Source organism: Cyanistes caeruleus, chromosome 1 (genome assembly GCF_971803275.1).
Source record: "Cyanistes caeruleus chromosome 1, bCyaCae1.hap1.1, whole genome shotgun sequence".
In the NCBI taxonomy this organism is placed as follows: Eukaryota; Metazoa; Chordata; class Aves; order Passeriformes; family Paridae; genus Cyanistes; species Cyanistes caeruleus.
In genome coordinates, this window is record NC_141701.1 from 101116888 (window position 1) to 101143898 (window position 27011).

Sequence of the window (27011 nt, forward strand, 5' to 3'; positions counted from 1 at the left end):
AATTATCATTCTGTATCTTTGTCTGCTGAAGTCAATGCAAGTTACAGACAGTAGTGATCAAGACTCCAGGGTTAAAAGAAAAAACAACTCACAAAAATGTAACAGAGTATTTCTGCCACTCCCATGAGAATATCAGAATCTCCTGTGAATAAATCCAATTACATAATTTAACAAATACAATTCATTCAAATTCTAGCTTTCTCACCAGTCCAGCCAGTATAGGCAGAGCAGTCATGTGGATCTGCCGTCTTCAGCCCTTCCTCCATTTGTTGCAGAAGGTCTTTGATTTTTGCCTGGATCCGTTTTAAGAACCGAGCATTGACCTGAAAGCAGGAGACAGGGAATGAACCAGAAAAGAAACAAATTAAAGAATCCAAAGTGCCTGCTCCACTTCCTTGTTTGGGAAGAAAGCCAAACCCAAACAAAAAATAATTAGGAAATAAATAACACACACAGCAATCAGCAGTATCAAAGTGGTTCATCTTAAGTGTGTCTCATGTAAATGTATTCTGACTACATTTTAGGGTAAATTACAAGTATCTACATTAGACAAAAATTACCTGTGCATTCTTTGAAGTCACACAAAGAGCAGCCATAGACACTGTGACAGTATGTAATTCTAATCAGGGTCCTAGTACCAAGACCATGTTATGGACAAACAGCACAAGCCCCATGTTATATATGCTTGCTCTCATCGCAAGGTCCCTGCACACCCTCCGTAGCACTACAGAGCAGGAAACAGCCCAAGGAAGACAAATGTTCATACTCAAGACAATCAAGTCAAAGAAGATGAGTATCTCCAGCTCAGCATCTTCAGCTCAAGCATGAAGGCAGAGAAACAAGCCTTCGATTTTACACACTGCTTGCTTTTACTTTTGACAAAAAACATTTATATAGATGAAATGCATGAAATATAACAGGGGATACTTTACTCTTGCCAACATTTCTCTCTCATTATGCATACTTTTAGGGAAGATATATTACTGATTACCCCTTAAAGCCTAAGGAACATGGAAATTAGCACAGCAGTAAGGTAAGTTCTTGCCTGACTGCAGCACATCCCGAAAGTGTGGGGTTTGGATAAATTACAGGTCCTGGATGCCAGCATGCAACTGATTACTCAAGATACAGTCTTCACAGTACAAAATTCAGAGTGGAATTTCAAATAAACATCAGTGATTTCAAACATCCATCCAACAGATTCAGAAATCAGAAAGATTAGAAGAATTGCACAAGGCTGCTGAGACACCAGAAATCTCCAGGGTCAATAGTTCAAATCCATTTAAGGATATAAATGGTAGGATAGGAAGGGAAAAGGAAAACTGTGCCATTATACATTGAACACGTATCATTCTAGGAACAAGCTAGAGACACCTTAACCTTCTCCAATATCTCTAGAAATAGCAACCAAACACAGTAGGCATCTGAAGCCTGTTACTCTTCATTAGTACTTTAATATGGTACTAAGCACCTTTCTGTTAGGGAACTGTATTGTGCACATCCCAACTACCACCCCACCACCATCCCTTTTTTGACTAGTTCAATGAGGTCTCAACACAAAGGAAAACCTTCCCCAAGGGCAGGGCTTCTCTTCTTCAAAAGACAGCTATGCCAATGCTAAGGCATATGGTGTAACAGCATGAGGATATTCACGTGGATGCATCCAGGCATAGAGCTCAGCTTATCTGACAAGAGTGAACTAAGGCTTCAGACTTCCCATTTATTTACCTACTGCATATCACAAGCATGCTGGTTATCTTTTTGTTCTGACAATACACCTGCTGTTACCAAATCAGGATATTTTATATCAAACCTCAGATTAAATTACTTAGTGGTAGGAGGGGACTACTAGGACATCAGGATGCCTGGGTTCTGCATTGAAAGCTCAGTCCCATACAAATAATTTAGCTCAGGTTGGTAATCCTTCTGTCTAGAACACGAATTGTAACTTACTTGTCTTGGTTCGGTGCTTGAAAAATCACAGATTAAAGGATATTTTAATGAATATTTTTATAATTACCTGTAAGCCCGAACAAAGCTACTCCCAAGCTTATGTCAGGGTGAATAGGTCGTAAGTGGCAACAAAGTTTTCTCTAGCTATCTACTCCTCTACCACTGCCTCTCTTTTTTTCTGGTTGCTCTGAAGCTTTCACAACCTAGTACTGTCACTGATCCTTTTATAAGATTTCTCTATAAGCTTCTAACAGATGCTTACATGCACTAGAATAAATTAATAACATGAAGAAATTAATGTTGAAAGGTGGCTTTAGAAGATCTAAAAACTTCCTTCAAGGAATCTTTGGGCAGCATTAAAACTGAGCCTAACACACACACTTGTGTGGAGCATAGAATGATTTTCATCAGAAGCACATTCATCTCACGAGGATGTTTCCAGCTGGCATTCAGTCTTTTCTGCAGGTGACTTGTTATTCCTGTAGGGACAAACAAAAACCAGGAAGCCTGATCTCTGATATCCAGTAGCATATTTACTTCTGGTTCACAAAAGACTGGGTGATAGCAGGAGCTGAAGAGTAACTAGAAAAGGCTCTCTACAGGAATTCAACTGCTATATTACTCCTCTGCTGCTGCAGAAAGAATAACCACTATCATCCCAAACATTGCTGAAGTTTTATATTGTCAAAACACAAAAAAAGAGAGCTCATTCCTCATTACACCAAAAAGAGCCTTGTGCTATATTGGTTATGGTAACTAAAAAGGCTCATTATCAGCACAAAAATAATGAAGAAAAAAATTAAATATCTTGGTTTGGAAATTAATGAGTTTGTTATTTATTTGAACCATATAACTTTTTCCATTGCAGTGAGACAGCAGGAAAAGCTACATCCCAAAACAAAGTCTTCCAAAGCCAACAAAAATGTAGAGAACGTAAGTACTTATGCAACATCACTTACCTTTGGCACTAATCACAGGAAGTCTAAATTATGTTGTCCTTGTTAGCAATATGTTTCCACTATCTGCTTTCTTTCATTTGTGAGGTTTCTAAAGAGAATTTAACTCATCTTCTGTAAATTCAGCACTAGAACTACACACCCACATTAGAGCACAGTGCTAATAGCAGCAAGGTCATGGGTTTGATCCCCAAATGTTCTATTCACTTAAGAGTTGGACTCAATGGTTGCTATAGGTCCATTCCAACACGGAATATTCTGTGATTCTGTTATTATAAAAAATACATCATGATGCAAATAAAAGTCTCCTAAAAACCCCAAACACTTCACTTGTAGTCAACATTACAATAACATACCGATTCTTACTGACCATTGCAGACATATCCAACTTTACAGCCATGGCGCTAAAACAAACCAGAATCAAGAGCAGATGAGGCAATAAGCAGCTGCTATGTATGTATTGTATATCATGATTTCTGCTAGGTAGGAGAAGTCTGTAACTTTAAAGTCTTGCATACGCATTTGAACCAAATATCACAGTGCTAAGTCTAACAATGCAACCCTGAGCCTTCATGGCATTCCTTTTGTCATTAAAAGTAACACTCTTGTTTGACAGACATTGGATGAGTAATCTCATTTGTATCTGTCAAAGACATTCAGATAGCCATGTGTTGTTTAAAAACACCTCTTGGCATTTACTTGCTCATGACATCTATGCTAAGAACTTGTGCAGAGTCACAGCAGGGCAATGGAGACCTGAGCTCACAGCTTCCTCACAAGTTGTCAATGTACCGATCTTTCTTGCCACCACCAGCTCCCAAAACAACTGTCTTACTTTTAACCCTATTTTAATTCATCAGTTTTTGGGGGACTGATGCTATGTGCAAAACCAGACTGCAGAAGTAAGCAACTGATTCTGCAGAAGCAGAAAGAAGATGACCTAAACACACTTGTGCAACCTACCAATAGAATTTTATCTCACCTCACTTTGTTGCTGGTGATGTGTAGAACAGGACACATAACATGGTGCTGTGTTGTCTTTCAGCCAAAGTGCATTTCAAAGAGAAGAAAGTACAGATCAGATTGGTACTGCAGCAAGAACTCACTCAAAAACCATAGAAGATCGCAGAAAGGGCACGACAGATATTGGCAAGGAAGAATGTAGTAAGGGAAAACTCACAGCTCAGCTGAAGTGAAGAATCCTGGCTGTACTGAAGTCATTGGGAACGTTGCCACTGACTGTAAGGGAGCCAGGTTTCACACCCATGCATTAGAGCATGGGTCTACTGAAGCAGGATGAGCTCTCATGCTCACCTCCACAAGTTCCTGCAAAAGCAGACCAGAAGGGATGGCAGTAGGATCCCATATGCAGAACCTAGCAAGGTCTGCTAGGAGCTGACCAGCCTTTTCGTACAGAAGAACAAGTTCTACTTTATTTTCACCCAAGTCAAAAGACTCTTACAGCTCCAAGAGCAGCGCTTTCTTCTCTGAAAGTACCAGGTACTGTTGAAGCTCATCACCCAGCCTCTGAAACACTGAAACAGTTCTCTGATACTTCTCAGACAGGTCCTCCAGAAACAACTGTCAGTTCTGCAAAACCACATGCCTAATAAACACTTTGAAACATTGCTGCCTGTAGAACACATTGCGCTGTTTTTCAGTGATCTGTCACTTAGTGCCATACATGCGATAATGGGGGGGGAAAAAGTAAAAAAAAATAAAGTAAAAAAATAAAAGTAAAAAGAAAAAAAGAGGGGGAAGGGACTAAGAGACAGAAAAATCAATAGCTGTAGGCAAATTCTTACACTGCTACAAATGCCAGCTTAGCAATAGGCTTTAAACACAGTCATTACCCTGTCTCAGAGGATATAAGGACACGAAAAACATCATTAAAAGGCAAACATTCAAGTAATAGAAAGAACTACTTAAAGCATGTGAGAAATAAGAAGACTGTGTCTCTAATGCATCTGTGTGTGAAAAAAGTTATATGTCTCATTGTATATAAAACAGCAAACACCCAAAGCTTAAAGATCTAGATCATCACAAAGAATCATCAAAAAGCTCCAGATTATTGGCAACAAAAATAAACATGATTAACAGATATCCTGTGTTTTGACAAATGGAGACTGATAAAGCAAAAGAGCAATACTGAAAATCGCTGGTCCTCCAGGTAGCCTAACACCAGCATGCTACTTCTTGAAAGCTGAGTAAATAGAAGTCTGCTGTAAGTATGATTTAATGTCACTCACTACACAGAAGTCTCTGGCCCAGCTGTGACATTTTTAGGTGGTCCTCAAGTTGCAAAAAAAGATAAAACCTCTACCAGTTCTGTCTAAATTACCTCAATGCACAGGGAGCAGATATATCCCACATATTGAGCTTGACAGCAGATCAGTGCAGCTAGACCCAAATAAAATTTATTTTCACCAGGAAGCAAGTATGTGCTATTGCACTTGCCCACACAACTAGCTGGAGTAACAACTCATTAACATGCAGGTTTGCGAGATAAAACTGGAAGCTGATGAAGAGTGGATGGATGTGAGACAATTTAATCAGAATTTGGGGGTTTCATTTTACAAAGTATTTTCATTCAGAACTGGTTGACTAAAACCAAACAGGCTTAACTCTATGGTCACCTCCTGAATGGCAGGAGAAGCTTTCACTACAAAAGCATCAGAAAAGCCCTAAGCGATGTTCAGTGCTGATCTGTGCTGTAGGAAAGAAGCAACAGTTCTTCCTTTTGGGCTGTGTACAACTGGCAGGAGTTAGTGAGAGACAATAAAGTACAAAAAACTGTTTTTCAGGCTCAGTTTTGACCAAGACCCTCAAAAAGCAAAGCAAATTTTCCTTCTGAAGAATCACAGAGAATACTGCAAACCTGCCGCACTATATTAGGAACAGTGAAGCACGACACAGACTCTCTAGCTGGGTTGTACAAGAGAGCAAGTTTTATTTTATTAAAATCTTTCACAGAAGGGTCTGAGAGGTGAAACTCTCATTGGTCATTAACACAGCACCATCACTGAACAACTGGAACACCACCCCTTGACTGTTTCTTGTAAGTAAACAACAAGGATGCAAACAACACCTGCAAAGGTTGTTTTCCTTTCCAAGGACTGTGTGGATTCCTCCTTATGATTTCCCAGGCCACACTTCCCAGGTCAGTCTAAGAAAGTTATGTGACTTGGTTTCACACAGGCTCAAGCTAATGCCTGAAGCTTAAAAATCTCTTATTTGACCACTGTCAGTTCCCACACACACCTTTTTTGTTTCAGAGTCCCCTATGAAAATAGCATATGCCCAAGTTGGGATGCCAAGAAATTATTAAAAAAGTAACAAGCTCAAGAAATGCAGCTACATCATCCCACATCTCTTCCCAGGGAAAAAGTGGGAAGAATTATTTACTGGCTTTGGAGATTGAATTTTGCCTCCAGTGTAATAACTTGTATAAATCCCACTAGTATAAGTTGCTGCTGAGTCAGTCCCAGAACACAGAGAACTTGCTGCCAGTGAGACCAGTAAAATGCCCTGAAAATTTTTAAAAAACAAAACTAAAGAAAAAAAAATCCAAAACCAAACAAAAACACCCATAAAACCAAAAAACAAAGGGAAAAGACAAGTGAGGCTATGACAAAAACCCATAAAACATATATACATACATACACATATGTATGTATAAACATATATATACACACAGATATTTTACAGAGAAGGAAGATTGAAAGCCACATAGAGGAATTACCAGAGTAACAGGAGACTGAGAAAGCATTAGAAAACTGAGAAAACATTAGGAAACACTACTAAATCACCCAAATTATAAATCTAAGTAAATATTCTATATCACCATTAATACATATTTGCCAATGAGCACCATTATCTTTGAAACAGGTTCCCTGTAAGGAGTCCCCTGCAAAGCCTAATAAGGTACTGCATACACTTTTCAGAACATACCACTTTTTTCTAATATTCTCAAAGCACCGTAAGTCAGAAAAAAAACTTATAAAGAAAGAATTTGCCTATAAAAGAAGTTAAAGTTTGGGCATTCTAGTGACCAATCCATGGAGGTTGAATCTAATTTTGCTTCTGTCTTGTGACTCCACAACAAATTCAAATAATCTTAAAGTGAGGGCTGGGATTGTGTTAATTTCTCGATGACAAGGATGCTTCTCTTTTTGGCACAACCACAAAATCCAAATCATTGTCTAGGCTTCCACCTTCCCCTGGCTGAGCAGATAATATCAGGCTGACTTTTTTTCCCATGTCACTGGCCTGTAGTCAGTGTGAAGGAGAATCCCAAATCACACCTGACTATTATAAATGTAGGCACCAGGCTGTGGTGGCTCCAAGGACAGTGGGCAGTAGGTCCTCGAACAAGCCATCACCACCCCTCAGCAGCAAGGTCTCCTCACCCTTTTCCTTCCCAGGAAATCCTTCAGAGCTTTCTAACTCTCTTCTACCATACTAGGGAACTAAGAACTAGGGAGTGTTCTTTGTTACGAGTCTATTCATTTCTCTGCCTCCCCTGATCAGGTACATTTCCATTTTGAAAATTTTTGGACAGGCCACTTTGAGATAGTATCTGTAGGTAACCTTTTAGGCTAAAGTATCTCCGTGGGGCCCACATGAAAAGGAAAAAGGTTACAGGATATACATTTAATTGAAAGATTTATCACTTATTAAACAAAAGTTTACATTTAAAATTATGTTTCTTATTCATCTAGAATTAATGTTGTCTGGTGAATTATTACCTTGGCTTTCTCAGACAAGTTACAGAAGCAATTTAAGTTCATGATACTTTAATGGTGAAGAAATCTAGTCATGGAAACAGTGCATTTCAACTGCATGAGCAGGGCCCACACAGATAGCTGCAGTGTTTACTGTGACTATTTATAAGAAAGCAAATCAGCAACCTCAAATTCTGTTTCTCCTACTCCCATACCTTTAAGATTTCTGAGCAATATTTTTACCCGTACACATTTCCATATGCAGAATTTTATCCCAATTGTCTCACGTTTCAGACAATGCCTTGAAGAGCTTCTTGTCCTTTTATCAACCAGGTGAATTTTAGATGCCAGCCATGACAGACTAAGAAATCAAATGGATTAATAATGCATTGCCTTCCATGACAACAGCAGAGCCCCGCACACCTCAGGCTGTCATTTACGTGAGTCACTCAACACTCCTTGCTCCACTCAGCAGCAGATGGGAGGAAGGAATTATGCAGTGCACTGAGGCCTCCTGAAAGATGCTCTCATTTTTAGGAAACCTGTGTGCTTGTATACAGAAATTTACAGAACAGAGTTCATACCCTGTGTAAAGTCCTTCTGCCTTCACTGGGACTTCAGGCAAGCAAAGACATTTCTCTGATGGAATGGGAGCCATTAAACGCAAAAATAAACCACTAAAACATAAACTGAAAATCACAAACAACAAAAGCAAAAGCACCCCAAGAGTACCCATCATGAAATCTCACAAAAGCATAGTACTAGGAGTGACATCATGCAAATACTTCAAAGGATATAAATACACATACTCGCAGCTATATTCTAGCCCAGAAATACGTAAAATCCTGAGATTTTACTGATGAAATTTTACAAGAAAATGCACACTTGCTTCTGCCTTCTCCTTCGAAATGCACAGAACTGCTGTAGTTACATGGTTTTAAGACAGTACAGAAGATTTGTTTTCCAGAGGTGCTTCATTCTGAACAAAGCCCAGACACCACCTTTTATCAAAACCACAACTACACAGGTCCTCTAACATATTTTCTGAACACACCTGCAAAATAGCCACTCCTTAACAAGGAATGTCATCCACAAATGATGCTAAGAAAAAACATTTTCACTCATTGTAAAACACCATTCTCATGCATAGGAGAGCATAACAGGCATTCCTAATGTGAACACAGGGCTAGAAATTCTTGACTAACTCATCTCAGTTCTGCCACAGAACAATGTATCTCAATTTAGATTCATTCAAGAATCAAAGCTGAAGTAAATTAAGAGGTGAACTATTTTGCAATAGAGCTAGCATACTCTAAAACCTCATTTTTAAGGATGTCCGTCTTCTTTTGATACTTCACCATTCTTCTTATCTCACTTGAGAAAGCGTTAGTCCATCTAGATCAGTAGTAAATGAGGGAGTATTTTCTCTTTTAAAAAATGGACATGAAGTGTGGGATTTAAAGCAGGTACACAAGAAAGATGACTGGCCTATAAAGGACTTGTTATATTTTTAACCAATTTAACAATAATATATAGCTTACAGTGGTTCTGCCATCTCCTCTCTGCCTTTATACTTGAACTCAACATACTTGGATGATTTTTATAGACTAAGCCAGATACAAAAAAAACCAGAGAAATAACAGCTCTCTTCCACAAGGAAAAAATAATAATTTTACCAACACTCAGCATACTACCAGGGAGTTGTGTACAAAACAAAGCAGATTTCACTTTTGAACCTACTCTTTTTAAACCTTCTCAAGTGCTCTGCTTTTGACAGCTGCAATTAACTGCAGCAGCTAAGACACTGAAGACCCAAAATATTATCTTTTGTGCACTCTGCTTAGCCATGTACAACTTTATAAACCTCAGTCATAAACAACTTATGTTTCAACTTAGTGAAACCCTTCATTGCCTTGGACTGATGGCGAGCTGATGGTGTCCTGCTGGTACTGACAATGGTCAGAGAGAGTGTCCCTCCCACTGTTGGCCATCACCATCCTTGTCTCACTCTGTCAGTAAGTCAAGGTAATTCCATACTGCCACAAGCAGAAAAATACAGAGCTGATATCAACAGCACTCCTTTATTCATCCCAGCACACAGTCAAGAGAGCTAGGAAGCTAACTTCCCATCCTCAATGCATTTGTGCATGTAGCAGTGTCACCATGCAGTGTTTTCCATGCAAAAGATGACAAAGCTGCGCAGGATTGAAAGATGAGGCTAAATGACAAGGAAGTCCATATTCTGGCATTCCTTCTGCAGCTTAATTCAGTCTGCATGGTAAGAGGCCAGGCCAGAGAAGCTTCTCTACTTAAAACCTAGGACACTCATAGTATACCAAACAGCAGCACGTGGCATCCAGGAGATAAGCAGAGCAGGAAGACTGCAAACCTTGTGTGACCAGTTCTACCAGGCAGACCTTCTGCGGGCATGAACCGACTGAGAGGGGCCTATCATGGTGCACCTGAACCTATAAATGCGCGTATGTCAGTGAATAAACACATGAGAACAGTCTAGCTTCACAGCGTCTCAGGTAACAACCTGAGAATAAACTCTTTTCTAGATGGGCGCTCATCTTTTCCATTCCCTTAAGCACTTTCTCTGGTAAAACTCGGGAAACGTGTGCTGACAACTTCTTCTGATACACAGAGCCGCCGTGGTAAGAGCAGCTAATGCTGTTGTGCCTTACAGTGTTCTATTACCTCCTGCTGAAGCACCACGTTCACTTCCGTACCGGAATAAAACCAACAGCCCGCATTAAGAGCCACTGCTGCCGACTCCGAGCCGTGCGGCCGGGCTGAGCTCCCGCTCCTTCCCTCAGTTCACCCCGCCGCTCCCTCTCCTCGGGCGCCCCCGAGGCCTCGGCGGCCGCCCCGAGCTCGCCCGGCGCGCAGGCCGCGGGCAGCCCCACCGCCCCCGGCGCCGGGCCCGCGCCCCGCCGGAGCCGCCCCGGGGCGGAACCTCGGCCGCCCGCGCCGCGGGGCCGCCGCTGTCGCCGGGAGCGAGCGACCCGCGGGTGAGGCCGGGCCCGGGGTCCGGGACGCGGCGCCCGCCCGCCGCCCGGGACTCACCTTCCCGTCGGCGCCGAAGGGGAGGGACTCCTCCTCCGCCGGAGGCTGCAGCGCCCTGTCCCGGTGGGCGTCCGCCGCGCTGGGGGCTGCCACGGCTCCCTGGGGCTGGTAGTCGGGGTAGGGGTTGGCGAAAGCCCGCTCCTCCATCTCCGCTTCACCACCCAGCTGCAGCTTCAGCCTCTTGGACATGCTCTCTCCCATCTCAGCCGGCCCCCGGCCCGCCTCCCCGCACGGCGAGCCGGCGGGGACACACTCCGCCCCGCAGAGCGGCGGCTTTGCAGCAACGCGAGCGCCGCGGCCGCCCCCGGCAACAGCTGCCCCCGGCTACAGCAGCCGTGCCGCTGGGGCCGGGGCTGGGTCAGGAGGGCGGCTGCGGTGACAGTGCCCGCGGCCGCGGGCCCATCGGGGCCGCCCCGGGGCGGAGGCGCCGCCGCCCCGACCCCGAGCCACCGAAGCCCAACTTTGGAAGGCGAAAGGGAAAGCTGCGACGCCGCGGCTCTGCTCGGCGTCCCTGTCAGCCGGGGCGGGGGAGCGCCGAGCGCGGCGGCATCACAGCCTGTACAGGGGCAGAGCGCGGCCGGGGCCGCGGCCGGGCCCCCCCGCGGGAAGAGGCAGCCCGCCCGCCGGCGCAGGCTGCGTGGCACCGCTGCAAAGCTCGTCCCAGCGCCTCATCCTCCCCCGCCGGGGCGTCAGTGCCTCGGGCTGCTGCTGCCGCCGACAGCACGCCGGGCGGCGGAGCGGGGCTGCCGCCGGCTCCTCCCGCCCGTCCCCGCGATGCGGGGCCGAGCCGCCGCCCGGCGCATCTCAGAGGAGCGGCAGCAGCAGCAGGAGGGGCACGGACAGCCCCAGGAGCAGGCAGTACGCCACCAGCTCCTTCGGCCGGCTCATCCGCAGCCGCCGCCGGGCCGCGCTCATCCGCTGGCAGCCCCCGCGCCCGGCGCGCCGGCCCCCGGCCAGCCCCGGCGGGAGGGAGGGACGCGCTCCGCGGCTACCGCCCGGCGGGGACGGCACAGCCGGCGGCGACCGCCCCTCAGCCGAGAGGCGAGAGGAGGCAGCTCCTCGGGGAGAAGGGGGGTGGTCTCCTTCCCTCGGCCCGCCCCCGGGCTGTAATGTTGGCCTGAGCGCACTCAGCGTTCTGCGGGCGGGGAGCCCGCTCCGACAAGCCAAAACGTGCTAGAAAAACACCCCCCAGCCCCCAAAAAAGACATCAGAAAACCTCACAGCCCTGGAGAGGGCTGGCGGAGCTGGGTGGGGAAGGCCCTCAGCGATCGGCGGCTGGACGTGAGGGTGGGATCGCATCCCACCTGGGGAGGAGCAGCGACTGGATCCCGTGTGGATCACGCGTTTGTGTCTCGGATCCAGTCCTGGAAAGGGGGGGGCTGAATGCCAGGGCACTGTGTCACCACAGATTTAGGCCGTCGTCTTATGACACCTTCACTTTAAGCTAGAAGTGCTCCAGATGAGAGGGCCATATATACAATCATCGAGGATAAATCTATTCTATTCGCAAATAAATGGTACATACTGCCGACATAGTCATAGCCTCCAGGAATTGATACTGCGTCCTAAAACATCGCTGTGTAGAGCGAGCTGGCAGAAAGCCTGCAGTCTGGCCAAACACTGCACACAGTATTGGTAAAAATACAGTCGCAGGAGACCTCATTATGCCATGAAATATTTACTCCCAACTATGCCATTCCTTTTTGCCAGTAATTGTAAGTCAGACGGACCATAAAGCATTAATTCAATAACTGGCACAATAGTGCAGACTTATTGATCTTTAGTTTTATGCATTGGGTAGTTTTATTGCTATCAAAATATATATTCGATGCGTGAGCTTAAATAGAGATGACATCTGTCCTGGCACTGGTTTCAGTTTACATTTGTTTGTAGCAATATACATGTGAATAAATGGGACATGTCTGTCGCTTTGTCACAGGGTATGAATTTGAATTAATACTTGCTTCGTTGCTTTTTATTTTTATAAATTGAATTGATGACAAAGCAGAAATTCTAAACAACCTGTCTGACAAGAAATACCTTGTACTTGCTCTGGAAGCAAATATAACCAGTCACTTTAAAAAAATTAGAGTAAGCTATAAAATATCCTCTTCTGTGATAATTAAAAAATCACTTTATGCATCATGTATTCTTTAATGGGCAAGTCTTTTGTGCTGTATTTCAGTGCCTGAAAAGGTAAATGCAGAACCTTTTTAAAACATCTTGTCTCTGAGTAAATATTTCAAATAATATGTTTTCACCTAGAATGGTTTCCTACCTTTATTGGAGACTGACTGCATTAGCGCAAGTAACTGCATTCCCATGATGAAGATCAGAGTTAAGCCTTTAATATGAGTGTGCGTGGCTTCTGTCTTCTTACACCTTCTACTCTTCTTGAACAAAATGATGGAAATATAAAGGCAGGGTCATACCAATTGGTATCTGCTGAAGGCCTACAGATAAGGAGAGAAGGTGCTGCCTGGCACCTCACAAGAGCAGGTTCTTCCCTTTTTCCGGAGCTGTTGGTTTGTGGGTTGCTGGGTTGGCATCTCTTCCCTTTTACATCATTGCACTGTTTGATTATCTGCACTCTGCTGCGTGCAACACCCTGTTTTCTGGAGCACTTCTTTCATGTTCGCTGTTCTTCACATTTGTTGCAAGGTGGTATGTTTAGTTTCAAGCATACAAGGTCTTCTTTTGTTCTTAGCAGGTGGGATAGAGTTCAAAAGACTTTCAGGCTTCTTTTCAGGGGGTGTTTTTTCCTTTTGCTCTTTTACCCTTGATGCATTCAGAGCTCCCACAGCCCAAATGGGAATCATGGATGAAGAAGGAGGAAAAAAGTTGGGCTGAGTGAGGCATCAACCTGTTACATAAGTTTTAAGCAATAATAAATTCACATCTCTCATCTCCAGCAGTATGAAGCAGGAAACTTTGCCTACTGAAATCCTGATTTCATTTGTGCTTTCATCCAGAAAATGTCTAAATGTTACTGAAAGCACTGAGCCCTCACCCTTGCTTCATCACTTCAGCTAAGCGCTCCTGTAACCTGCCTTCTGCAGCACTGGAAAATATGCAGCCCTGCAGCAAGCTGATCTAGCCAAAAGCTGTCCTTTTCTTTTCTGTGATGCCAGTAAAATCCAACTAATATCTAAACAAAGCCTGGTTCTTACTTAGAAATCAGTGTCTTCATGTAAATCGTGAAAGTTTTTGCTTATCAGATCAATGGGCCATTTATTCTTTACACAAGAGGAAATCATAAACCCTTCTTTTATGGCCTTCTCTCCAATCCTCTCAACCTCCTGTAGCGTTTGATGCTCTCCTCACAACAAGACTAAGTGCCAATTTTTTTAATAGTAAAATAAAATATCTGTTACATTTTTGGTCAGGACTAAATAATCAGAATCCATACATAAGCCATGAATGATGCTGTGCTTTCCTATGCATTTTGCTGTTTGATTCCCAGCATGCGTTGTAAATTAACCTAGCTAACAAGGTGGGAAAGAGATCCTATATAACAGAGCCAACCCTCTGAGGACTAGCACACAGCTGCCCTTCCCACTACACACTGTGGGAGCTACACCATGATGCAATGTTATGTGGCTTGTAGAATGAGTGTGAGCAACCATCAGGAATCTCCATAGCTCTAGCTGTGACATATTCAGTGGCTCTTTCAGCATCTGTGATCATTCTTATTACAGTATAATAGTGCTCATTTATTTTCATGCATAATGGCTCTACATCTGTGCAAGCAACAGCCCCGTCCATGCTTTACTCCGTGGAGACAAGATGATAAGTATATCACTTCAGCACCCATGCTAAAGTGCTTTTTAAATTCTGGGAAACCATTGTAGCAGCTGGCCTTAATCTCATTTTATTTCTGATTGTAGAGCTCCAGCTGAAATTAACTGAGAGAAGCAAGAGCTTCAGGAATGGATCCTGCTAATGTGATACAGAATGGAGAACAAGGCTGTGTTCATTTAGTGTGGGAAAACAAGGTATGGCAATTTTGCAGCTAGCGTCAAGTAGGAAAGCAGATCAGTGGAGATGGGGTATATACCTGCTGCAAATCAGAGGTCATACTTCTATTGAACATAAATATAGTCTTTCATACTTTCATACAAAGCTTTTACTTTTTTCTCTGGTCATCTCTTCAGGCTGTGCTCTGTCTGTGGTGTATCAGTTATGCAGTTTGTGCAGCAAACGTTTTACTCCTTGGTCACTACCAAAGTCCTATAGTAGCCTATAAGAAAGGACTTCCTAATTCCCTCTTCACTTCCCATTCTATAAGAATATATTCTGCTACTAAATTATTTAAAGCTGTTTAGGTCTAATAAGCTATGGGGGGTTGCTGCTTGTAATAAACTCGATATTATGAAATAAAATCTGCAGGATCAGGTTTTGCATTTTAATTGCAAAGTATTTGCAGGTTTTGGACCAAGTTCAGTCCTGTGTTCAGTAATGCAACATATGAACTAACTAGTCTGTGTGAGATGTTATTTTCATATTGTTATCAGTAGAAACAAATTTCTCTGGCTGCAGTAAATAACTGATCCCTGTGATTGTATAATTTTGCTATTTAAGATCTGAGATTCCTGTGAATCTGAGAAGACACTTTGCTATTCAACCACAAAATAAATGTTTCTCTAATATAGTTGTCTTCTTATTTTCTGTTCTTGTCTTTGGTTTTGTTGCAGAAAAAACAGTGTCATGAAGTCTGCTGCACTTCTGTTCTGATGACTGCCTACTAATAAATGATAAACCTGAACAGCAGTTCTTGCACTTCATCTTGTTTTTAAAGAATGGATTTTGTTATAATCAAACATTTATGTTCCTTATCCACTTATTGCCAGTGGTTTTTGATTTTCACATTCTGAGTAATTCAACTAATGCTGAAGAAATTCAAAGATGCCTGTAAATGTTCTTAGAGGTCCTTACCATTTATGATGAAAATGGAGACAGCACACTGTTATTAAAATTTACCCTTTATAATCATTTGCCTAATGTTCAGTTCGAAAAGGAGTTATTTCCAACCCTTACAAGGTTTGTAAGCCTAAAAGTTCAGTTAGTAGAAAACAAATGTAATCCTCCTGAAGCATGAGGAACATAGGTAAAAAATGGATGCTGTTAGACTTGCTGTGGCTGGCCAGTATCAATAAAAAGGAACAATAAAGTATTGGACAAAAGAATTCCTTTTCCATAAGGAAGCTGTTGCAAGCTGGACACGTTATTTCTTCTGATAGTCTTTGAATGACTCAATGTTAGGGGCTTAAAAAGCAGCCCTAGTCACTACCTTAAGGTCAGGATAGGTGAAAGACTCAGGCCCAGGATTCACCAGAAATTATGGGCATGTTGCTGTGATGCACTGAGTGATCTCTGTCCTGTTTCTTCAGGGTTTGTTTACAGAGGCTTGTGATCTTCAGAGTGTACTCACAAATCCATAGGTTTGGGTTCGGTCTTCAGTGGCTTTTGCTGAATCGGGACAGAGTGGGGAACAAGCAGCTTCAGGCAAAGTAGCTTTACAACTTTTGCAGGATAAGAACAAACAACAGTACAAGTACAAGATCATACACTTGTACAACAGTACAAGAAGGAAGAAGAAGGGAAACAATGGGAAATGAGGGAATATGAGAAAAACTAGACAAAAAACCATCAAGGTTTTTTGCTGCTCCTACATAGTGAAAGATCTCACTGACTTCAAATGAGGCACGTAGCTTATCTCTGCCCTGAGACTCAGAGTGCAAATACAGAGAGTAATGCTCACGATAGTACAACCTTGATAAAGATAGTAGTGAAACTCCAAGAGAGTCTCTAACAGAGGATGTACCATCCACTGCCTGTCACTGTGGGTAGTCACCAGCCTTCAGAATTAGCAATACAGTGCCAAGCTAGAGGACAAACAAATTTCTCACCCATCTTTCAGCTGCAAGAGGTCAGGGCTGCTCCTGACGTGTTTGCTTGACCAGGTTCTAAAAAACACCACCAAGAAGGGTTTCCTCCACAGGCAGCCATCTCTGCTGTTGTTCCGTTGATCATTTCCTGTGTCAGACTTGAAAGTCCTATGTTGCAGTTTCAGACCATGTTGAGAAGTGCTTACTCTGTTATTCATGCCTCTGTTGCCTTGCTTAAGGAATCAAAACTAGCACAGGTATAGCTACCCTCAGCCCAGTGTTGGTAGAGGGATCATGGTGCAAGGTGTGTGAAATTAGCTCTATGTCTGAATAACTCTTATTTCCCCCTGCTTCCTGCCCCTCCTGCCCCCACCCCCAGCTTTTGTATTTTAGGTATAATAGATTAATAGATCTCTTTTTTATTCTTGTGGGAACGGCATGGGGAGCTGGTGTATTTTTACCCAAGAGCAGAGGTGACAAAGGGAGTCATGGCCCCTTATTACCATTGCCTAATGCAGTCTTGTTCACACATTGTAAGATGGAGTCACAGGTACAAAGTTGTCCAGCTCCTCCCAGTCAGTGCAGGGCTTCATCTGCCCCTGTGAGGTGTACATTAGCACCATTAGCATTGCTTTTCCCACGATTTCTAAATTTTGAGGCTAGGAGGAAGGAGAGACAGAAAGAGGAACGGATCCACTTTTTCCATTCGTCACTGAAATGCTCTTGTGTTAGCTAAAAACCAGTGCCTGGGTGGTTTTATATTTTGAATTCTTCTTGGTCTTCAAGTTCTGATTTGCACCTTTAAAAAAAAAGCTTTGTCTTTTCAGAGAGCATGAGGAAAAGGTCAGATTTCCAAAAAGGTACATCACTAGGATCTTACACAAGTAACCAACTACTGTTGTAACAATGGTGAAAGCCCTTTAGCTATGTAAATAACAAAGAGCAAAGAAAGAGGTGTGAGGTTTTGTTTTATTTAAGGGAAGGTTGAGTTAAAAACCGTTAAGAACACTAAAGGTAATCTAAATCTAGTGAAAAGCAAAATTAGGATTTTTGTTCAGTATTTAGTATCAGAGAGATTACAGAATATGGATATGAAACAGGGTAATAGGAATAAGTGAAGGAGAACAAATTACCACCTTCTGGGTTTGGGTGAAAACTAAACTTGGATTATTTATTACTCAGTTTAACTGGGATTATAAAAGTTGGCAAATGAAACTGTAATTCCCCTAGTGATGTTTATCCATGCAGTGAGCAAATTAGCCAGTACTGTGTGATTGGAGAACAGCACATATAGGACCTGTTTAACCAACAGAGAAATCATGAAGCTGCCCATTACCAACCATTAGCTGACCTTGGAAGGATGCAAAGATGTAGTACAGGCATTGAAGAAAAGATTAATAGGAAAGATGGAGATAAATGGAAAAAATGCTGTGTGGGTTTGTAATATATCATTCACAGCGGAGAAACTCACTACTTTTCTTTGGCAAGAAAAGCAGTTCTGTAGCTGTCCCTCTTTGTACAGTTGCAGTAACATAACTGGTAATTTCCCATGTAGCACAGTAGCAGGTTAATACAATTATCTTACAGTAAGTGAGGATCTAGAAGAAAGGGAGGCAACAATGTGCTATTGTCAAAGGGAATAGAGGAAAGGTAATAGGGTTGGTAGTAGGGTAATAATGGAGTTGATTTGGGAGTACATTTAACAGAAATTTGTATTAACAGTGTTTGTTCAGCAAATAAGAAAAAATCTAGTGATTTTTGCAGAGGATGATTAGAATGGTGCAGTGTAAGATCTCATGAAATGGGCAATTGTGAATGAAAGGTTGGTAGCTCTAATAGGGGTAATAGTGTATTGACCAGAATCCAAGGTCATAGCAATCTGCCTGCAGGGGAGCTGGTCAGCTGCACTCCAAAAACAAGCCATTAAAATTGGAGCAGATGCCAAAAATGGGAATGGAGAGTGTTTAATGAGTAAAGCTGAGAGCATTCTGGCTTGTTTAGCAGAATGAAGGCTGGAGTGGTATATAGTTGCTGTCCATAAATAAGAGAGAGATATAAATATACAGTTGTATCTACACTAGGGAGGTGAACAATGATTAAGGGCCATACTTGCAATAGAAAAACTCATTATATGTTGCCCATGATGAAATTCAAGCTAAAAAACAACAAAAAAGGAGTGATTAGCTATCAGAAATGGAAGATTTTGGAGCAACCTATGAGGCATTTTGGAAATACTTCAATAAACTTCTTGGGTAAAAAGTGCTATAATGTGGTCATTGTGAGCCAGTAAACCAAGATTCTCATATTTCTGTGACTCGGAGAAGTACAGTGGTCTCAAGGGACACGAAAGAGCTTCTTATTTATCAAGAGTGAATTCTAGGAGCCAGTGAATATTTGAACAAAGTTGTTTTTTCCTTCATAAATTCTTGCTGAGGGAGAGATACTGGCAAGTGAGATGATTGTAATATTCACTAAGCTTCTGTGTGAGATTTCCCACAGCAGGCTTTTAAAGTCTAATTGTCATTAACAGTTCTGCACATGTTGTGTTTATGTGAGGATGAAGATCAGGCATCTAAACCTGCTTCAAATTCTGCCAAGGGAATGACAAGCCAAATTACCGGTCTGACAGACATGAGAAAGTTAGAAAATGATGGATCTAGGCAGTCTTCTGTTTTATGGCTTGAAGGAAGACTTCTGTCTGAAGTGAACTCCCCATTCAGACAGTTTCCTGACATGTGTGTTTATTTCCTCAGCTCTCTCCGGTGTTTAACTGTACATATATTTTCATCATCTAGTACTGAGCTTCCAGGTCTAACAATAATGAGAGGGCAGCTGAAATATGAAAGTAGAGCCCTCCTGGAAAGTAGGGCCCTCCTGGAAGCCATTTAAAATATATCAGTCTGACATAAAAGAGGCTACTAATAGTGCTCTATTTAGATTTTTCCTAACCTGAACAGATATGGAACTTATGTGGGATGTTCTCCCCTTTTTTCATCAGATATTCTAGTTTTGAAGAGCATTTTGGGTCACAGAATAGAGGAATGACTTGGTTGTTGTTTAGTCCCTCCATCACTACTGTACTGCATGCAGTTCACCATAAGGCTGAGTATCCCTCTGCAGTTATGAGGATAATAAAAAGAAGTTGAAGAATACAGAAGTTTGTGTGCTTGAACAATGAGAGAGGTGACTTCTAGATAGAAAATCTAAATTCTGCTGAGGTAACTGCACTGACTGGTTTAGACTTCCTTAAGTAGTTAAATAAATTAACATGACTTCTCCATATATGTGTTGCAACTCAGTTGTCATATCACATCAGAATTAAACAGATAACCTTTGCGAATTTCTGGGGTAATGTTGGCCCTTATCAAGTAGTACAAATATTGTTGTATCCAGGCTAAAGCAGGTCATGCTTTATTTTTTCCCATCTATTTTTTTGACCATAAACAACAGCATCTTTCTGCCCCAGGTGCTCCTTAACACACTGAACCAACTTCTGTAAAAATTATAGATTCCAGGGACTAAGGGGGAAGAAATGATTGCAAAACTATCGATCATAGTTGACTATTTTAAGAAAAGGACAGCATGAGTAAAGCTGAGGTAATATAGAGGTAAATAGAGGTAATGGGCTTCAGCAAAGCAGATGTTGATAAAATTTTTGAGAGGATTCTTTTGGAGGGATAATTTAAAGAAGTGCAGGAGAGATAGCAATTACTGAAAGAAGAAGCTGTATTTAAGACACAACAGCAAATTATTGTGCTATGAAGGAGAAAGGAATCAGCATAAGAAGGAATAGCTGAAGCAGAAGCTCTTTAAAGTCTTGAATCCTTAAAAGGGATTTATTTACAAATTAGGAATAAAGACATCTGGCTAAAGCTGGGGAGAAAAAAATAGACCCAAACTGTATGACTGAGCCCAGATAGATAAACTACACCATGACTTACTACTATTGAGGATAATAACAAATTAGTGTGAAAAGGTTTTATGAACACTAAAAGAGCAGAAAAAGGCAAAGTAGAATTCTGGCCCATTCCTTAATAGGAAAGGGTTACAAATAATAGGCCATGATGAGAAAACCAAGATATTTAATGAGGTCTTTGCTTCAGGCATGACATAAATTGTTAGCAAATGCCTAAAGCATTTAGGTTATTTACAAGAGCACAGAGTAGGGAAAGAAGAGGTTAGAAAATATTTCATGTATTACATATATTAAAGTTAGAGTGGCCTGATTAAACTGACCCTGTTTCTAAGAAACTATCTAAGAAACTGAAGCAATATCTAAACCAGCAACACTTTAGGTAACAAAAGAAGAGAAGGTTCTCTAGGAACTGGAACAAAACCCACGGAACCCATTCTTCAAAAGAGGAAAAACAAGATTCAGGGAGAGAGCAAGTCTGTCTGTGTTATCCTGAAAAACACATGTGATCTGTATGTAGAGAACAATAAGCTAATAAAAACTGTCAGAGTAGATTTGTCAAGAATAAATCATGTCTAAGTAATGGTTTCCTTCTCTGATTGGATAATTGTTCTTATGGATAAGAGAGAAGCAGTAGACATGTCTTGACTCTGCTTAGGCTTTTGGCCATCTAACATGCTCTAAAGGAAAGAAAAGAAACATATACATACCCAGGGTCACAGTACAGTGAGCACACACTCATGCTTCGAGGTTAAACTGGGAAGGCATCCCATGCAGGGGTCCGTAGAAATCATCTCAGCATTTTCATCAACAACATGAGTCATGGAACACACAAGTGTCCAAACAACATGAGGCCCGGAGGAATTACAAGCTCTTTGAGGCACACGGTCATAATTCAGAGAAACAGCACAAAATGCCCAAAATCAACAAGAGAAAATTCAGTATTTGAATACAAACACTTAACCTTGGGAAAGGGAAATTAAAATACAAATTATAAAATAGGGAACAAAGGTGCGTGGTTGCTGTTATGGAGATGTCTAATGGTGCCATGACAAATGATACTGCCATAATATGATACTGTTACAAAACTAGGTAAATCTCATGCTGTGAGGCACTGAGAGAAGTGTTGCGGGCAACATATGCAAGGTAATTATCCTTTCCTGCTTGACCCTGGGATGCTGACTCTGGCATGTTTTGGACACTACACTTTCTCGAGTGTTGCCAAACTGGGAGGAGTCCAGAAGAGGGAAATGAAAAAGGTAGGAGGTAGAGAAAGCATGGCCAGAAAACAAGAGCCAAAGTCGTGACTTTTGAGAAAGATTGAAGGAAATTGCCTTGTTTGGTATAGAAAAGAGAAGACTAGAAATAAGATGTAATAATAATCCTCTATTCAAGGTCTGTTAAAGAGAAAGATGTTAATTTGTTCTCAAAGGGCCTCACAAAACAGACCATTATGAACTCAATGAATTTGCAACACAGATATTTTGTGTTGCAGTATTAGGAATTTATCTATGGTGCAGTGCGAGAGTGTTTATGGAAGGATTTTTAAATCTGGCTGGACAAATTATTAGACATGGTCTAGGTATAATAGCCTAATTCTTCAGAGAGGAAAAAAGACTGTTAGATCCCAGGATGTTCTTACCAGGCTTGCATTGCCATTATTCTACTAAATTAAGACCAGGAACACAGCAGGATTTGACTTTCTCTTTGCAGAAAATCATCATTTCCTTACTTCAAATATACAAAGCTGTTTTAAGGCATCTTTTGTTTTATATGGATGAGAGACAACCACAAATAAGAAAGGAATGTGATTAAATATTTTTTTAAACTGTTTTCAATTTTGGGCCAGTTAAGGATATGTGGAGAGCAAGATGTAATTAAGGAACTATGGGAGGCCTGTAAAGAATTAAATCTAGTGTGTATAATGAAATCCCAATAATATCAGCAGGCCAACTGAGCTGGTAGCCTTGTTGGCAGAAATCCGGCTAATTGTACCTACCTTGAAAGCCCATTCTTAGGGTTATTGTGGGAAAGAAAATGGAGCATAAGACAGAGTACAACCTTCATGTGAAAAACCAAACATACAAGTAATGGAAAGTCAAGGAGAGGTGTAGAAAATCCTAAAATTTTCAGACCTTAAAAAACGGAAGCAATAGTTGAGAAATATTTTTGAGTGAAAAATCTCTGTGTTTCTCATAGAATGGCAGACTATCCTGACCTGGAAGGGGCTCACAAGGATCATCAAGTCCAACTCCTGTCTCTGCACAGGACAATATCAAAAAGCACACCATGCGCCTGAGAGCATTGTCCACACACTCCTTGTACTATGTCAGGTTTGGTGCTGTGACCACTTCCCTGAAGAGCCTGTAACCTGGGCAGAGACTGTAAAGGTTTCCAAAATTGTCATTTACACCCTTGTGTTCTGCAATCATAGTCTAGAAGGGTGGTCCCTGGAGGGCGATGATCCTAACCCTCTTGGGAAGCCGCCACTTCAGTGTTGCTCCATTTGTAACATCTCTCCCAAAAGGAGAGACTGTATGTTAAGACTGTATCAGTCCTGCTTAATGAAGTCTCTTAATGCAACAGCAGCAAAGGGCATTGCTTGCTAGCTGCTGCAGTTTATGCATTTATCAGAACAGCTTTGGGGTTTTGAATGCCAGTAGTGGGGCCCCAGATGTGAAATGCAATACTGGAGTTACCTATGAGCCACAAAATGTAGCGCCCTTCTTCCTCAGCTGCTGGATCCATGGAACACCATGCAGTGGTGGTCCGAATGCTGCTGAGAGCCTTGAAGGAGGGAGGGCTCACTGACAGCCAACTGTTGATGTGAAGCTTTGGCTGGTGTCACCAACACAGCCTCTTCCAGACAACCTAAGGGTGCCTTCAGTGCAGTGCAGAGAACAAGTGTCTCTGCAAACACAGTGTCCCTCCCGGGACCTCATCAGCCAGTCAGAACTGATCCTCAGAGGTGTGCTGATGGAGCTACAAAAAGGACAGAGCTCCTCTCACCCCACCTGGGGACACGGCAGCCAGGAGCCTTACAGTGTAGTGCTTGGGCTTTCTTCCCCCAAACACTTTCCCAGCTGCAACATTTGCAACTATTTGAACCCCCTTCTGAAAATGGCAGCACTCCTCTAAGGACAGGAGCCTTGGGATTTCTGTGTCTAACAAGTCCTGGGGCTGAATCTGGGCTACATGCCTCCTTTCATGTGAGGAAGGCAGGTGGACTATCTCAGCAAAAGAACTTGGTATAGGATGCAAATGAAGCTGCCCCATGATCTGAGGCAGAAAGTTTTCTCTCTCCTACTCAGCGACCAACATACTTTACCCACTGCACCCCAAATCTTGATGCCTGGCAGCAAGAGATCCATTACAATGAGGTTTCCACTCTTCAGCAGAAAGCCTGGCATCTGCTGTGGTTCATGGTTGCTATCAGCTGTTTAGGAAAGGCACAGAGTAGGAGGGAAGGAAGAAGCTGTTCTGAGGGAAGTACGTTTTCTGAGACAGCTTCTGAAGCAAAGGGAATTAAGTTTGAATGAGTTCTAGCTTTATTCCACATGAGTCTCCTGACTATTAATCTGGAGTCATTATCCTTAAACACCAGTGACTGCAAATGCCCTTCTTAGCCTTCTGAGCAGAGGCAGGGAAGTACACACATGTTGACATGCCCCTTGGAGGAGCAGCAATAGATAGTGGGCAGTAAGAATTAATTACTGTAATTCTTACAATAATGTAAGGGAGGTAACAGGCCTTAGCAGGTAGGATTTGTTAAATCTTTATTCTTAAGCTGACTCCTGCTCTTACTGAGAAAGGAAAAAATCTTGCTATTTCTGCATGTAGCTGAGGCAAGCAGAATGTTTGAAATATCTGATGTATGTCTACTCTAGTTTACAGGGACTCAGGAATCCCATGTGTTGTATGCTTGAGCATGAAACAGAGCTAGACCCTAAGGCATGGTGACCTGTGAGTCTTAAATGTGCCCACTTGATTTTTGAAAAGAGACAGAAGCAGCCATAAGGTCGGCATCTTTGCCTTTTAAAGCCTGAGGCTTTGAAGAGTTATTCAAGGCAATAATTTATCTTGTACCTTTGAGGAGTTAAACAGAAGGGATTTTTATTAGAGGAAATTACAGAAAAACTTTGCTCCTGTAAAGAAAGAAGACATGGTATTGTAATTAGCTAAAGAACAGAGTTAGTTAGCTCTTCTGCTAATGATGTCTCAGATGATCTCCCTGACCATCAACAATAAAAAGGCTTAACATATATAGGACATATTATTTCTCTACAAAGGGGAGGATTTATACACAGTGCTTACTTTAAACTTTGGATACTTATCTTACTGTATTGCAAACAAATCCTCCCCCATTAATGAGTAAGACTGTAAGATAAAGCCTTTTAGTCTGTAATTTCAAGCACCTCAACAGAGAAAATTCATTACTCAGTGATGTGACCTTTATTTTCTATATCTGGGATGCTCGTTATTGGACCTCTAGACAATGAACTTACCTGTGCTACAGCCGGTTAAACTGACATTTTCTTGAAGATAGGTGGAGATTTGGCCTAGTTTGATGCATTTTATCCAGAACATGATCTGCTTATCTTCCTCATATCAGGAGCTACTGAAGAAACTCTAAGAATGTGCTGTGAAACAGTGCAAGCATCTCTATTTATCTCACAGTAAATTGAGCATGTTTTGTAACAGGAGTGCTACAGAGAAGGGAGAAAAGACTTGTTACAAGAGAAAACTGATAATTTGCAAATACTGAAAAACTCAGCAGGGTGTGGGAACATGATTTCCCCCCCACTCCAGCTTAATCATCATCAGTGATTAAAACTAGCTTGCTGCTACTAACATGTAGAATCTTTTATCTGAGATTTAATTAAGCAATTCTCTCAATGAAAGGCAAAGCAAGTTAAAATTTGGTTTGGGCTTTCCTAAATGTACAGCATTTTTGTAGCTCACATCACTATGATTCAAACAACAGTATTTTTATCTTGAAATCAGCACAAAAGATTCTTAATAAATGCCTATATAAGATCAGCTGAAAAATAAACACCTTTTAAAAATGGCTGCTTGCCTGATTTTACTAACAGTAAAAGTATTGTGAAAAATAATTGGGAAGACTCAGTTTTAATGTATTTTGATGTAGTAAGATTATCTTTCACTGATGGTTTCTTTGCCTCTAAGTTTACCAATTCATCTCTAGTATTCAGATTTCTATGGTCAAAATAGACTGCAGAGTCTGTCTTTGTGTCAATTTCTGCAGCTAGCAAAGAACTAGCAAAGAACTTAACTTTGAATTATAGCATGTTTCAAAAAGACATCTTGCATTTTCTCTGTTAGAAATCCTATTTGACTGCCTCCATCCTTATCAGTAGGTATTTTGGATTTTATTAGTGCTTCAGCATCCCAACAAAGTATCTTTAATTGAAAAGCATGTATGTGACTTCTCTTCTAAATAAAAGATGCATTATCTTTATGATAGTTAAGATGTTCTTTTTACACATAGTATTGTGACAATATCAATTAACACCACACATGGTAGCAACATCAAGAGTTAAAATGACATGCAAAGATCCTTGTGATGCTCCCATCTTATCCAGGGTGAAAGTTGAAGGGTGTTGATGTATCAAGAAAAGGATCTTGTTTTGCTGTGGTATGTCCTTTCATTAGACAAATTGATTTAAAAAAAAAAGAAGTGTGCATGCTTGTGACAACTTCAGAATTTGCAGTATTAGGTAAAATATGGTACGTTTATTTAGGAAGTTTAATCTTCAGTAGATCTGCTTCTAGTGGAAGAGATTGACCTTAGCTGTGTTTCCTCCCCTATCAAAGATATCACATCACTTTTGAAGGAACCATTATTAACAACATGAAACACCTATTGATGGTGACTGCAAAGAGCTCACTGATTGCTAAAGCTGGTAGCAATCTAGACTCTCTCTGGATTTTACTTTGTATTCAGTGGAAATTCATTCCTGTGCTATTTTGGCTCTAACATTAGTGATGTGATATTTTCTGCCTGCTGCCTCCTGGTTTGTCCATGTTGTGGGCTTTTTATTCTTGGTATCTGAGTTGAGTTTGCATTGCTTAAATGACCTCTCTTTGTTCTTTTTTCTCTCCCTTAAAAGATAAATACTTCCCTGTCTTCCAGTTGATCAAGGCTTAGAAACCCACTGCCTCAGGTGTTTTCAGTCTCTTTTGAGTTTAACCTTGTTTGTCAGGATTCTTGCCAAGTGCCTCAGGATGCAAAAGAATCAGACACATCATCTGGGAAAAGATTTTGTCTTCAAGCCAATTCTGAGTTGACTTCCTGGCTATATAGGGTACTAGGGAATACACATTCACTACATCTGTCTTCAAGCCAGGACCTCAATTAAGCTCAAGAGAAGCAAAACTTAAGATTTACATTTTAATAGAATTGTCAGGTATGTTCTGTTTGCCAGTTTTTTAAATTTCTTTTTCATATGCTCAGTATTGAAGTGGATGTTTTGATGTTTTATGAAGC

At 41.6% G+C, this 27011-nt stretch overlaps 1 protein-coding gene and 1 long non-coding RNA gene across 3 annotated transcripts in view; one reads left to right on the forward strand and one right to left on the reverse strand.

Annotated features, from left to right (window-relative positions):
* LANCL2 (LanC like glutathione S-transferase 2) overlaps positions 1–11463 on the reverse strand; it is a 33261-nt gene extending 21798 nt beyond the window's left edge. Inside the window, exons 1-2 of one of the 2 annotated variants that reach the window (XM_086845342.1) lie at positions 10703–11463; positions 206–323 (exon numbers count right to left, since the gene is read on the reverse strand). In XM_086845342.1, the coding sequence (XP_086701468.1) occupies positions 206–323; positions 10703–10903 (319 nt within the window). In that variant the 5' untranslated portion in view covers positions 10904–11463. Of the gene's footprint in view, positions 1–205; positions 324–10333; positions 10569–10702 lie in introns of those variants that run through there. The other variant, XM_023919864.2, reaches the window with a different exon arrangement.
* A 3152-nt stretch (positions 11464–14615) lies between these two features.
* Positions 14616–15464, forward strand: LOC147655783 (uncharacterized). The gene is made up of 2 exons (XR_015274813.1): positions 14616–14697; positions 15397–15464. It is a non-coding gene; the product is annotated as an uncharacterized LOC147655783 (long non-coding RNA).
* The last annotated feature ends 11547 nt before the right edge of the window (positions 15465–27011 follow it).